We start from the raw sequence: 14019 nt of genomic DNA on the forward strand, positions 1-14019 counted from the left end.
TCAGCTTTTTGGGTAGGGGAAATTTGGGATTAGAAAAAAATTAGAGATAAAGAATAAAATTTGCTCCCACTGAGGTTTTGTGCAAAAAAAAGTAAATAAATGCAAATTTTTTGTCAAGTTTAATTACTTAACATTTACGCAGATGACATGACTTCCTTTTGCAGACTGTTTCATTAGGAATGCACTGCCCCCAAAATGCAGGGGGCACCTGTAGTTGTAACATTTCAAAGAGTGAAGCATTTAAATTGTTCTGCATACATGTGACATTTATTAGTATATGTGGCTCTTTAAGAACAATTAAATGCTACATACGCTATAAACACATAAGTGCTAAGTTTTAACAGGTTGGATTATTGCTACACAACTCCCTAGATATTGATTATAATTTGTGCAAGTCACAATGAGTTAATATCCATTCTGCTGACCAGGCTAACTTCATATCTTATCCATACCAAAATGAAACAGCACATTTCCGGTTTTCCTCTCAAACGGTAACAATATATTTTTTGTACTGGTACAAATCAGTTGATGGAATACAAACTAGCGTGTTTGCACAATAAGATAGCTATTTATAGCTGATTAACTGCCGTTCTTACCTGAAGTGGTTTCGTTAATGAGCCGCAAACAGTTGAGTCCTGCAATCTGCGCAGCGTCCATTACGGACCTCCTCTCAACATCGGTGAAGAAACATGGAACCTGTAGAAAATAGTCTATTAGTGGCTGATAGGCAAGTGGTCAATAAGAATGGAATTAAAACACTCATTAAATTTTTTAAAATCCACACATTGTACAAAATTAGCAGTACTTTTGACGACTTACCGATATCACGCAATCCATGACTGGTTTCTTTAGCGAGGCTTCTGCTGTTTCTTTCAGTTTGGTCATCAACATTCCTGTCACCTGCTCTATGGTAAAATTTCGTTCTTCTTCCATGTAGGAAACCTTCCAAAATAAAAAAAAGCAATAATGCTGCATTAAAGTCTGCTTATGCGGAAAAATGCACCCCGAATAAAAGATGTAATTGTTCACAAAGCCATTTATTAAAATGATAAAGGCAGAGAAAAATAAGTGGCAACAAGGCAGAAAGGACTTGCAGCTGCCATTCACAACACTCTGGGTATCTGGAGAGAGCTGCCAGAGGAGGTAGTTTTATCAGGAACAAAAACAAGATTTAAGACAATTGGGACAGGTACATAGTTAGGAAAGGTTCAGAGGAACATGGACCAAATGGGACTAGCTTAGATGGGGCGCATTGGTTGGTATGGACGTTGGGCCGAAGGGCCTATTTCCCTGCTGTATGACTCTATGACATCAGTTAATTCCACATCCAGTTGTATATTGTTTTTTTTTTAAATCAGTACAGTAAACGTTCTCTGATCAAGCATCTCAGGAATGTGGTGGTGTTAGCCAGTGGTTTTCCCAGACTATGGATCTTACTCGAGTTATCCCAACACACCATTTTCAAAATGTTTTAAACCATGTTACACAGCAATATAATTAATTTTCTAGTGAATCAAGTGGGTTTTAAGGGAAGATAGACATAAAATACTGGAGTAATTCAGCGGGTCAAGCAGCATCTCTGGAGAAAAGGAATAGGTGACGTTTCGGCTCAGAGCCTTCCTTCTTCAGACCCTTTCCATCATCGTTCCCCAGTCCTGTATGGCCCGCTTTTAGGTCTCCGCAACATCCATAAGCAGAACTGCCCTGGTAGTAAAATATTTTATTGCCAAGTTCAACACTTGGTTGTACGGGAGCAGCGATCAGAGCCCAGGAGACTTTCAGCTTGCATGCTTCAGCTTGTCAAATAAGCTGAAACTCACAATTCCAGACCGGGCCACAGGTGGAATCGAATATAGGAGCAAAGAGGTCCTTCTGTAGTTGTACAGAGCCCAAGTGAGACCACACCTGGAGTATTGTGTGCAGTTTTGGTCCCCTAATTTGAGGAAGGACATTCTTGCTATTGAGGGAGTGCAGCGTAGGTTTACAAGGTTAATTCCTGGGATGGTGGGACTGTCATATGCTGAGAGAATGGAGCAGCTGGGCTTGTACACTCTGGAGTTTAGAAGGATGAGAGGGCATCTCATTGAAACATATAAGATTGTTATGGGCTTGGACACGCTAGAGGCAGGAAACATGTTCCCGATGTTGGGGGAGTCCAGAACCAGGGGCCACAGTTTAAGAATAAGGAGTAAGCCATTTAGAACGGAGACGAGGAAACACTTTTTCTCACAGAGTGGTGAGTCTGTGGAATTCTCTGCCTCAGAGGGCGGTGGAGGCAGGTTCTCTGGATGCTTTCAAGAGAGAGCTAGATAGGGCTCTTAAAAATAGCAGAGTCAGGGGATATGGGGAGAAAGCAGGATCAGGGCATTGATTGTGGATGATCAGCCATGATCACATTGAATGGTGGTGCTGGCTTGAAGGGCCGAATGGCCTACTCCTGCACCTATTGTCTATTGTCACACATGTTGATCCCCTGTGCTTCCAGTATCAGCTACACTTCTAGCCCACTGTTCTATGATACACGGCCCACCTTGCAGGTATGCAGATCCACAAATAACAGACACTTGGGAGTGCCAATTGCGGAAACAGATGCTGAATCACCAGATAATCGGAGTTCAATCGAAGGGCGGTACGGCGGCACAGCGGTAGAGTTGCTGCCTTACAGTGCCACAGACCCCGGTTTAATCCTGATTATTGGTGCTGTCTGTACGGAGTTTGTACGTTTTCCCTGTGACCGCTTGGGTTTTCTGCGGTTAATCGGCTTCGGTAAGTTGTAAAATTGTCCATAGTGTGTGTTGTTTAGTCGTCTTCTTGCGTAAGGCGTGACCAGCCTAAAGTTGTAGGACAACTTGTTCTATTTGATCTATTTGTTTGTGCACGTCAGGTTGATTGCATTAGTCGAAACAGGGTGGACCACGTGAAGGTTGCAATCTCCCACCTGTCGGTTAGTGCATGGGGTGATTATTGGCCGGCGCGGACTCAGTGGGCCAAAGGGCCTGTTTCCGCTTGGTATCTCTTAAGTCTAAATTGCACTTGAATAATGCTTCAAACATGAGAATTATTTAGCATGGGATATTATCAAACCATATCCTGAACTATTTGACGTTAATTCATCTCCTCCAGAGTTGTCCCAAGAACAAACTGTTACATATCTTTTCAGGCAACCAGGAGTATTCCTGAAACACCGTCATCCAACATAGGGTATCAGCTGGTGATGAGATTGGGATTTTTCTGATCCTTTGCCTGAAAGTACAAGCAGCTCTGGAGAAATTTGAGCCTACATGTCAAATTTACAATCTTGGAACAAAACCATTAGTTACTGGGAAATTGCAAGGAAACGTTTATAGTTTTTAGAGATACAGCTGGGAAACAGGCCACTGTGCCACCCAAGCACCCATCAGTTGGGATGGCAATGTAGAGAGTAGCAGACCTATACACCTCATTCTATGATGCCTCAGTGAGAAAAAAAAAGAGGAAATTTACATCAGAAGCTGCTTATCTGAAGTTAGGGGTATGGTGATCATATTCTATTTAAAAGCACCAAGGACCTAACATTGTTGATGCTTGCATTAATTAAAAACTATTTCACAACTTAGTATGTCACACCAATTGGAAAAATCCACAATGGTCCACAAAAATAAGTCAATTAACAACTGACCAGTGTTCTATGGTATTTACCACCATAGGGTTGTCCGGATTATGGATCTCGAGCAAGGTGTTTACTAATATCTGTTGGTGCTTAATTTTTACTTGAAGTAGGCATTAACCAGTTTCAAAGAGCTAGGCTAAATAAAATTAATTTAAAACACCTCTCTTCCTCCAGGCCGTGCCAGATTTCAGCAGAGTGTAAAGCAGCATTGGCAGTAGGGGATGGTTTCTGACTTCCATCCCAGTGACAAAGCATGTACTTTTAGAAGCAGATTTTGATAAAGAGTAGTGACACTGACCTTAACACCTGCTGTACCATTTGACATCTGAACAAGGTCATACGCAAGCTTGGTTTGCTCAGTTCTTAGATACGGGTCTGTTAAAGTTCGCCCATGGAGCCGCTTAAATCCTTGTATAGTATTTTTTACATTTGACAGCACCTGGAAAACAAAAAAAATTACAACTTAATCCCCAATATCTCAACACAATGGGCTGGATTTTGATGCGATCATTGAGAAGTAATTCTGTGGAATTTATTTTACGCATCTCTTAAGAACTTCAGGCCAAGAGCACCTTTGATGTGAATATGTTGTTGGAATATGATGGGACGTTGTGTGAATTATTTATTTATTTTTTAAACAGAGGATTTTAAAACAGAAGATAGTGGTGCCTGAAATGCACTGCCAGAACAGGTTGGATGCAAATACGAATTGGGGAATGTTGGGGCATTCAAAAGGCTTTTAGATTGAAACATGAAATGGAAGGATATGGACCACATGCAGGCAGAGAAGATTAGTTTAACTTGGCATCATGTTCGGCATGGACATTGTGGGCCTCCTGTGCTGTACTGTTGTATGTTCTATGTAAATTTTAAGTTCATTATATGCAAGGTACAATTTGCAATTATAATCAGACTCCGATTTCATCATATTTTTGCTTAAAACTTTACGGTGGTTTGTTGAAAAGGGATTTACAACTAGAAATCTGAAACACAAGTAAAACATGTCGGGAATGTGGCAAAGCAGCAGAATTAACATTTCAAGTTGACAATTTTTCAGCAGAATTACTAGATGAGAAGGCTATTAACCACGAGTGCTAACTCTGCTTCTCTTGCCACTAAGCCTGCGTATGTTGCAGAGCTTTTCCAATGTTTTGTTTTGATTTTGTTTGTGTTGTTAGTTTGCTGTATTCGGGCAGCATGCTTTCCGCTAATAGACAAGTCAACGTTCTCATAACAACTGTTCCTGGAAGATTTTTAAAAAAAGGGACGCACTGAACACTTCCCACCTGACTTTTGGCCGCAGCTCCAAATGTACGATTTCTGGGTCCCAAAGCCACATAAGACCTGAAAGTTTAAAATAAAATGTACAGATTAATATTCTAAGATCTTGCATTCTGTGGTCCATTTTGCATTAAATCCTAATTATTGTCTCCAGTAGTCCGAGCCCAAAAAGGCTAAAAGTGTCACAGCATTGCAAAGTTTTTTTTTATTTTTTATATCAACGTGCTCATGTTGGATTCTAGTTAACATCCAGTTCAGAATCTATCATTTTTGCCAATAACTCTGACTCCGCTACCTCATAGTAGTCATGTAGACCCATTATCAGTAAAAGACGGTTGGGAGAGTTTCCAACTGCTTAATGAATGTTGCATTGATTATACTTTGTTAAAGGCCAGTCAATAAATCATGCATCAGTTCATTTACATTTCTGCATTCAGGACTTTAAGATGCCTGAATCTGGGGCCTAGATGAAAAGGCAGTTTCTATCAACAAACAAAACAGTACTGTAACTGACTGTTAACATTGTCAGCATGAATAGTAAACCTACTTATAGGAGCTCAGTTTGAAGAAGGGTCTTGACACAAAACGTCACCCATTCCTTCTATCCAGATACTGCCTGTCCAGCTGAGTTACTCCAGCATTTTGTATCCACCTACTTATAGGAACCTCAACCAAGATAGTATTGTGCCTTAAAGACCCCATTAACAAAATCTTAAATTAAGTATTAAATCTGCTTCGCATATCAGAACAGAAGATGACACAAGATCATTGGACCACAGATCGAGGCAATTTAAAACAACCTTTAGTGGTGCTTTAGCTACTCTCAGTGACTTCAGGATGTTATTTGAACTCTTAACATTGCGGAATAAATTCAGGAGAATGGATACAAGAGTCAATAGATGGGGTCCACTGGAAACATCAAAGAATAATGGGGAATTCACGGCACAGATGGCCATTCAGCCCACTGCATCCATGGTGGCCAGAAATACACAATTTAGGTTAATCCCTCTTTCCAGTTCTTGGCCCATAGGCTCGTGGTTATGGCCCTTGAGGTGCATTTGAAACATGATGAGAATTTCTTCTGCACCACTATTTCAATCCATCATTACTCATTATTTTGAATGTACAACTGCTGCAAACTCGGAACAAAGTACATTTTGATTACTTCAGTGATTTATTTTTATGAATCAATGGTATTGGATATAGCTAGAGATCAAAGTCCAGTGATTATTCAAAGTGTAGTAACTATGATTCATGTTAAAAGGAACAGCATCTCCAACCTGCATAAAACAGTTAAACTTTTATAATGTGGTAAGGCTCAATGGAATATTTTCAAAGCAGGACTAGCTTTGAAACATACATGCTTGTTAAATTATACACCACCCTACAGACAAGACAGCTCATGTCCTGCTCAACTAATGACGAGATGATCTATATTAAATCTGGCTGAAACCCAGGGTCATCCTGGTTACAGCATTTGTTCAACTAAATGCAGGAAATGTTTCATTCAGCCTCAAATCTTGCAGACACTGTCCCTTTAAGGATCTTACAGCATGTTCTCAGCCATGATCATATTGAATGGCAGTGCTGGCTCGAAGGGCCGAATGGCCTACTCCTGCACCTATTGCCTATTGTTATTAGATGTTAGAAGTGCAGATCCTTAATGAATATTTCCCAAATATCATGCAGCTGACAGAAAGATATATATATATGTTGGGCAATGTCATTAGAAACGGGAATAGTCCCCGAGGATTGGCGTACTGCGCATGTTGCTCCATTGTTTAAAAAGGGTTCTAAGAGTAAACCTAGCAATTATAGACCTGTTAGTTTGACTTCAGTGGTGGGCAAATTAATGGAAAAGATACTTAGAGATAATATATATAAGCATCTGGATAAACAGGGTCTGATTAGGAACAGTCAACATGGATTTGTGCCTGGAAGGTCATGTTTGACTAATCTTCTTGAATTTTTTGAAGAGGTTACTAGGGAAATTGACGAGGGTAAAGCAGTGGATGTTGTCTATATGGACTTTAGTAAGGCCTTTGACAAGGTTCCTCATGGAAGGTTGGTTAAGAAGGTTCAACTGTTGGGTATAAATGCAGGAGTAGCAAGATGGATTCAACAGTGGCTGAATGGGAGACGCCAGACGGTAATGGTGGATGGCTGTTTGTCGGGTTGGAGGCAGGTGACTAGTGGGGTGCCTCAGGGGTCTGTGTTGGGTCCTTTGTTGTTTGTCATGTACATCAATGATCTGGATGAAGGTGTGGTAAATTGGATTAGTAAGTATGCAGATGATACCAAGATAGGGGGCGTTGTGGATAATGAAGAGGATTTCCAAAGTCTACAGAGTGATTTAGGCCATTTGGAAGAATGGGCTGAAAGATGGCAGATGGAGTTTAATGCTGATAAATGTGAGGTGCTACACCTTGGCAGGACAAATCAAAATAGGACGTACATGGTAAATGGTAGGGAATTGAAGAATGCAGTTGAACAGAGGGATCTGGGAATAGTTCCTTGAAGGTGGAATCTCATATAGATAGGGTGGTAAAGAAAGCTTTTGGTATGCTAGCCTTTATAAATCAGAGCATTGAGTATAGAAACTGGGATGTAATGTTAAAATTGTACAAGGCATTGGTGAGACCAAATCTGGAGTATGGTGTACAATTTTGGTCGCCCAATTATAGGAAGGATGTCAACAAAATAGAGAGAGTACAGAGAAGATTTACTAGAATGTTGCCTGGGTTTCAACAATTAAGTTACAGAGAAAGGTTGAATAAGTTAAGTCTTTATTCTCTGGAGCGCAGAAGGTTAAGGGGGGGGACTTGATAGAGGTCTTTAAAATGATGAGAGGGATAGACAGAGTTGATGTGGACAAGCTTTTCCCTTTGAGAATAGGGAAGATTCAAACAAGAGGCCATGACTTCAGAATTAAGGGACAGAAGTTTAGGGGTAACATGAGGGGGAACTTCTTTACTCAGAGAGTGGTAGCGGTGTGGAATGAGCTTCCAGTGGAAGTGGTGGAGGCAGGTTCGTTGGTATCATTTAAAAATAAATTGGATAGGCATATGGATGAGAAGGGAATGGAGGGTTATGGTATGAGTGCAGGCAGGTGGGACTAAGGGAAAATAATTGTTCGGCACGGACTTGTAGGGCCGAGATGGCCTGTTTCCGTGCTGTAATTGTTATATGGTTAATTGAAAAATGGATTTAAAAGTTTAAGTTCTCACAAGTCATTTCCCTGGCTTATTATTTTCTAAAACTTGCAAATTAAAATGTAATTGTAACAGCAACCGTGGGAAACAAAACATTCACCAATATCCCCACACTGATACAGTGACAATCTTTATGGCTCACGAAGGTCACTACGTGTGGGGACCTAGGTAGCGTGGCACAGTGGCGCAGCTGGTAGAGCCACTGTCTTGCAGCTTCAGAGACCCCGGTTCGATCCTGACCTCGGGCGCTGCCCGTGTGGACGTTTGCACGTCTTTCCTGTGACAGCGTGGGTTTCCTCTGAGTACTACCCACATCCCAAAGACGTGTGGGTTTATAGGTTAATTGGCTGCTTTAAATTGCACCTAGAGTGTATGGAATGAATGAGGAAGTGAGATAACATAGAACTGGTGTAAACAGGTGATCGATGGTCAGCGTGGACTTGGGATGAAAGGCCTGTTTCCGTGCTGTATCTTTTAATCAATCAATCCCCAGGACCCAAGGAATACAATGATGCAGTAAATATGCATTGACATTTCTTCAAGTGCTTACTTAATACGACAACCACAATAGCTTCCTTAATGCACCCAAGTTTCCTGAATAAAACTATGCCCACATCATAAGCTGGATGTCAGATGGGGAAAAGTATATCATTATGCCAACCTTCATGCAATTGGCAATGAAATCCTTACAAGAATGTTTGCTTGCAGGTCTAATTGCAGCAGAGGACAAAACATTAGTGCCCTCCAAATGCATCTTTCACCCTTGGACATCTCCTGGTCATTAGCACTGTGGTTTAACCATACGCAAGAGCTATCCACAACTAGCACATACTTTTATTTTCTCAACTAAACTCAGAAACAAACTTTAAAAAAAGGACAAATGTTGGCTCAAAAGTAGTATTAAAAAAATCCTGAAGCTCAAGCTTTAACAATTAATTGCTCCAAAAAAACCCCCCAAAACTAACAGGAACATAACCAGGTACACAACCATCTGCAGATGTTGGAATCCTGAGCAAAGCACAAAGTGTTGGAAGAATTCAGCAGGTCAGGCAAGGGAATGAACAGACAATGTTTTGGGTTGGGATCCTTCTTTAGACTGAGGGGGGGGGGGGGGGGGGGGGAGGAGGGAAGAGGTAGTACTGCTCTGTTTATAGAGCAAAGTTAGGTGCACAACTGGGATTCCGTTCAAAAATTCAATTCGGGATTCGGTTATCAATAATGAAATAATCATCAATAATCAATAATTATTAATGTTTAATGTATCATTCTTAACTGTCACTGAAGGTCATGTTGTCACTTGTGGGCGGAGCACCAAGGCAAATTCCTTGTGTGTGAATACTTGGCCAATAAACTTATTCATTCATTCATTCATTCCAGATCACACAATGAAAATGTAGAAATCAGTTTTAAATGGACGTATTTATAATTTGCTTTACTGATCCCTTTTCATGTTTTTTGATGCTCAATTTTCCTATGATATGGTGGAATCATTACCAAATGAATTGGAAAAATTAGAAGCCATTTTATTACACAAAAAACCGGGAAGATCTGACAGCAGATATTTGAACAGTTGATGGAATCAGATTCCACAAGATTTTGCACACACTTTAATTGGACTAGTTGCATGGTTACAGGGAAACAGCTGGAGTGTAGCACTAAATTGAATTACTTTGAAAAAGATTTAAAAAGGCATAACCGATTGAAGGGTCTCGACCTGAAACGTCACCTATTTCCTTCGCTCCATAGATGTTGCCTCACCCGCTGAGTTTCTCCAGCATTTTTGTCTAACAGATTGGAAGATCATCTCCCATGCTACAAAGTTCTATGATACATGAATACAGTCATAACAAGCAATGATCAAATTATTAAGAGGAAGAATAATGGAGATTGTCTCATTAACAGGAAAGTAATAAATCTGATGTGCAACATGCAAGTCATAAGAGATAGGAGCAGAATTAGGCCATTCGGCCCAAGTCTACGTCACCATTCAATCATGGCTGATCTGTCTTAACCTCTTAACCCCATAACACCTGACATCCATACTAATCAAGGCTCTATCTGTTTCTGCTTTAAAAATATCCATTTGCTTGGCTTCCACAGCCTTCTGTGGCAATGAATTCCAGGGATTCACCACCCTGACTAAAGAAATTCCTCCTCATCTCCTTCCTAAAGGAACGTCCTTTAATTTATTGCGCTGTGGTGGTACAAGCCCTCCTCTGATCATTTCAGAGGTCGGCTACATCCCCCATTTAGCTGTGGAACTACATCAGAAAAAACCCCAAAACACTTTGGCTTTGATGAAGAAACAAGGAACAGCAAATGCTGACTTGCAAAAAAAAACTAATTTCTCGAGTGACTCAGCAGGTCGGACAGCATCCCTGACCAACATGGATAGGCGACATTTTGGGATGGGACTCTTTATGCATTTCACTTGCACTTTATGTGCAATGTGACGAATAAAACCGTATTGTATTGTATTGTATTGTATTCTTCACACTGATGGAGTAGAGGGGGAGACAGGTGGAGGATAGTTGGGGCAGGACAAAGCCTGGCAAGTGATGGGTGAGAACCACCCTCATCTGGATCCACATCCACCCACCTCTTCTAGCTTCCCACCCACTACTCCACCAATGGAGAAGGTTCCTGACCGGAAACATCAGCTATCCATGTTCTCCAGAGATGCTGACCCACTGAGGTACTCCAGCACTTTGCCCTTTTCTGTGTCTAATGAAGGTTCTTCAACCCAAAATGTCATTGCATGTCTCTTCTCACAGATGCGCCCTAACCTGCTTAGTATTTCCAGCATTTGACAGGTCCTGAGATTTCACTCCCCACTACCATTTCATCTTATTAATTAACTAAATTTAAATGCCTAGTTACCATGGTGAGATTGAAGTTTGCGTTCTGGGGTTATTAGTCTGCACCCCTCAGGATGAATAATCTCGTCATTTAAACACTGTACTAGTTTCCTTCATGAGGAAAGAGAAGCGCAAATGCACAGCTGTCCAAGACCGAGATAAAGAAAAAAAATTATACAAAGAAGATCTTAAACCTTTGGAATTCTCTAACCATGCATGCGACATGACTGAGTGTATTCAAGGGTGAAATATGCAGATTTTTGAACACGATGGGAATTAAGAGACATGGAAGTCAGACAAGAATTCAGATGATATACAAGATCTACAAATTTGTGAATGTGGAATTCTCTGCCATCAAAGGCCAATTAACTAGATATTTTCAAGAGAGTTAGATATAGCTCTTAGGACTAAAGGAATCAAAAGATATGGGGAGAAAGAAGGAACGGGATATTGATTTTGGTTGATCAGTCATGGTCATATTGAATGGTGGTGCTGGCTCGAAGGGCCGAATGTCCTACTCCTGCAGCTATTTTCTATGTTTCTATCACCCATGATCTTACTGAATGGAGAAATATGTTTGAAGAGCCACATGACCCAATCCTGCTCAATTATTAGGTTCCAACATGCTTGTTAGGGAGCGGTTATCAGAGAGAAAGAGAAATCAGACATGAAAAAAGGTGCAAGAAGACCAGGCAGGTACAAACCAAGCACGGGAGGCTGGCCAAAAATCACTATTTCCAGGATTGTAATGCAGGTTCTTCCAAGTTCTGTTGAAACTGAAGAATCACAGATTCTGCATTCTTTCTCGCTTGCAAAAAAAAGGCGTATCAGATTGCTACGCTACCAAGAAAAGCAAATAATCTATGCAAAGAAAGATATAGCCAAAATGCCATCTTCTCTCCTCCCCCACTCCTCCTCCCCAGAATCTTACAATAAAGGGAAAAGAGTACACTGTTCTGCATCTGCAAACTTCAAGTTAAAAAAAATATAGCACAATAACTTTAACACTGCAAGCCATCAACCGCCTTCCAGTTTAAAAAAGTAGCACAATATTTCAGTACTGCAACCCATCTTCAATCTTCCAGTTTAAACAAATGTAGTACAATAATGTTAACACTATAAGCCATCTTCAGCCTAACAGTGAAAACGAAAATGGCACAATGACTAATACTACAACCCATCTCGAACCTTCCAGTTAAAATGAATATGGCACAATCACCTTTAACACTGCAACCCATCCTCAAGCTTTTAGTTAAAATAGACCAAGTGGGATGCGTTGGGTCCCTGTCACACAGGAGGCACAATAACCTTTAACACTGCAACCCATCCTCAACCTTTTAGTTAAAATAAGTGTAGCACAATTACTTTAACACTTGCAACCCATCCTTAAACTTCCAATTAAAGCAAATGTTAGTTTAAAACACAATCATGTGTTTTAGAAATAGATTTTTTTTAAGGGGCGCATAATTAGGATTAAAAAAGAGGGGGCATAGTTATAAAGATTAAGAAGGGGGCACGCTGAATGGGAGGAAGGTGGGAGATGCAGGGGTATGCATTGCCGCAGTCAGTCAGACAAGAAACCAAATCAGCATTAATCTTACTGAATGGCGAAGAATGTTTGAAGGGCCACATGAATGAACCCATTGCCCTGCTTTTAATTATTAGGTTCCAACAACATGCTTGGTTAGTTGGGGCAGTGGTTTTCAAACAGAAAGAGAAGCAGTTGAACCGGGAGCAAGGTGTAGCAGGGGGGGGAATGGCGAAGGCGAAAAGCAGGATTTGAGTCAAACATGCTTCTCCTCCATTCGAGCAAGATTTATTGCTGATTTGGGACTACGTGTGGCTTTCTTGTCCCTGACTGACTGCGGCAATGCTACTACACAACTCCCCTGCAATCATCTCACAGTGTCCCATACCCCTTGCACCCTCTGAAATTGTGTGTGTGGGGGGAAGTAAATAGATTTATTTATTGAAATCATATTCTATGTCGCCCTTCCAGGGGAGATGCTAACTGCATTTCGTTGTCTCTGTACTGTACACGGACAATGACAATTAAAGTTGAATCTGAATCTGAATGCTGGTTTACACACACACAAAATGCTGGAGTAACATTTTACTCCCCTCCCTCCCTCCCCCGGGCCTGTGGGCAAGGACTAGGCCCGGGAGAGCCGGCACCCGGCACACGCGGCCTCCCTCCCTCCCTCCCTCCCCGGGTCGGGCCTGGGCTTGTGGCCGGGGCCAGGCCGATACCTACGGGGTGCTTCTATCGCTGCACTCGTTCGCGGCCGTCTCGATGCCGCCGCCTCTCGCCACGGCCACATAGCAGCTCTGGAAGCCCACGTCGAAGCCCACCACCGACATGGCTGTGCAGCAAACGCCTCAGGGAGAGGAGGAGGGAGAGAGAGGGGGGGGAGACAAGATCCTTTAATCGTCTCGGACGGCGACAGAGGAGGAGGGGAATAAGCCGGTACTTTTTTCCAGACTCGGCCTCCTGGTGGTGGTGGTGGTGCCGCCGGCCTTTCTAATGAAGAGCAGAGACAGACAGACAGACGGACGGACGAACGAACGGCCGCTGCTCTGCGTCTCGTTTCACTTCACTTCACGGCCGGCCGGCGCTCGCCTCGAACCGCCGCACTCGCACTCTCACTCCCTCCGGCCAGAGGGGGAGCTGTCGGCGCTGCTCCGGCCGGCTGACCGGCCTCGGCTGCGGGTTCGGGTTCGGGCATCTCCGGCGAACTTCGGCTTCGGCCGTCTCCCCTGGTCAACTTCGGCTCCATGCGTCGACTCTTCCCGCCCAGCCCCGTCAACTTCGCGCTTCGTGCATTCCCGGACACCATCGGCTTCGGGGCAGCAACAAGGGGTTCGTTCGTCTCGTCGTCATCATCGTCGTCATCGTAAACTTCGTCATCGCGCCTCCCTTCCCGCTCGGCCGACTTCGGCTTGACGTCAGCTTCGGCGAACTTCGTCATCGCGGCTCTCGCTCGGCCGACTTCGGCTTGACGTCAGGTTCGGGGAACTT

General features: G+C 42.4%; 1 protein-coding gene across 1 annotated transcript in view; it reads right to left on the reverse strand.

The window, feature by feature from the left end:
- hspa4 (heat shock protein family A (Hsp70) member 4) overlaps nucleotides 1-13655 on the reverse strand; it is a 47455-nt gene extending 33800 nt beyond the window's left edge. Inside the window, exons 1-5 of the mRNA XM_033029229.1 lie at nucleotides 13255-13655; nucleotides 4936-4993; nucleotides 3948-4088; nucleotides 820-942; nucleotides 597-696 (exon numbers count right to left, since the gene is read on the reverse strand). Of these exons, the coding sequence (XP_032885120.1) occupies nucleotides 597-696; nucleotides 820-942; nucleotides 3948-4088; nucleotides 4936-4993; nucleotides 13255-13361 (529 nt within the window). The 5' untranslated portion in view covers nucleotides 13362-13655. The remainder of the gene's footprint in view (nucleotides 1-596; nucleotides 697-819; nucleotides 943-3947; nucleotides 4089-4935; nucleotides 4994-13254) is intronic.
- Nucleotides 13656-14019: the final 364 nt, after the last annotated feature.

The sequence above is a fragment of the Amblyraja radiata genome, chromosome 11 (assembly GCF_010909765.2).
Source record: "Amblyraja radiata isolate CabotCenter1 chromosome 11, sAmbRad1.1.pri, whole genome shotgun sequence".
Classification (NCBI taxonomy): Eukaryota; Metazoa; Chordata; class Chondrichthyes; order Rajiformes; family Rajidae; genus Amblyraja; species Amblyraja radiata.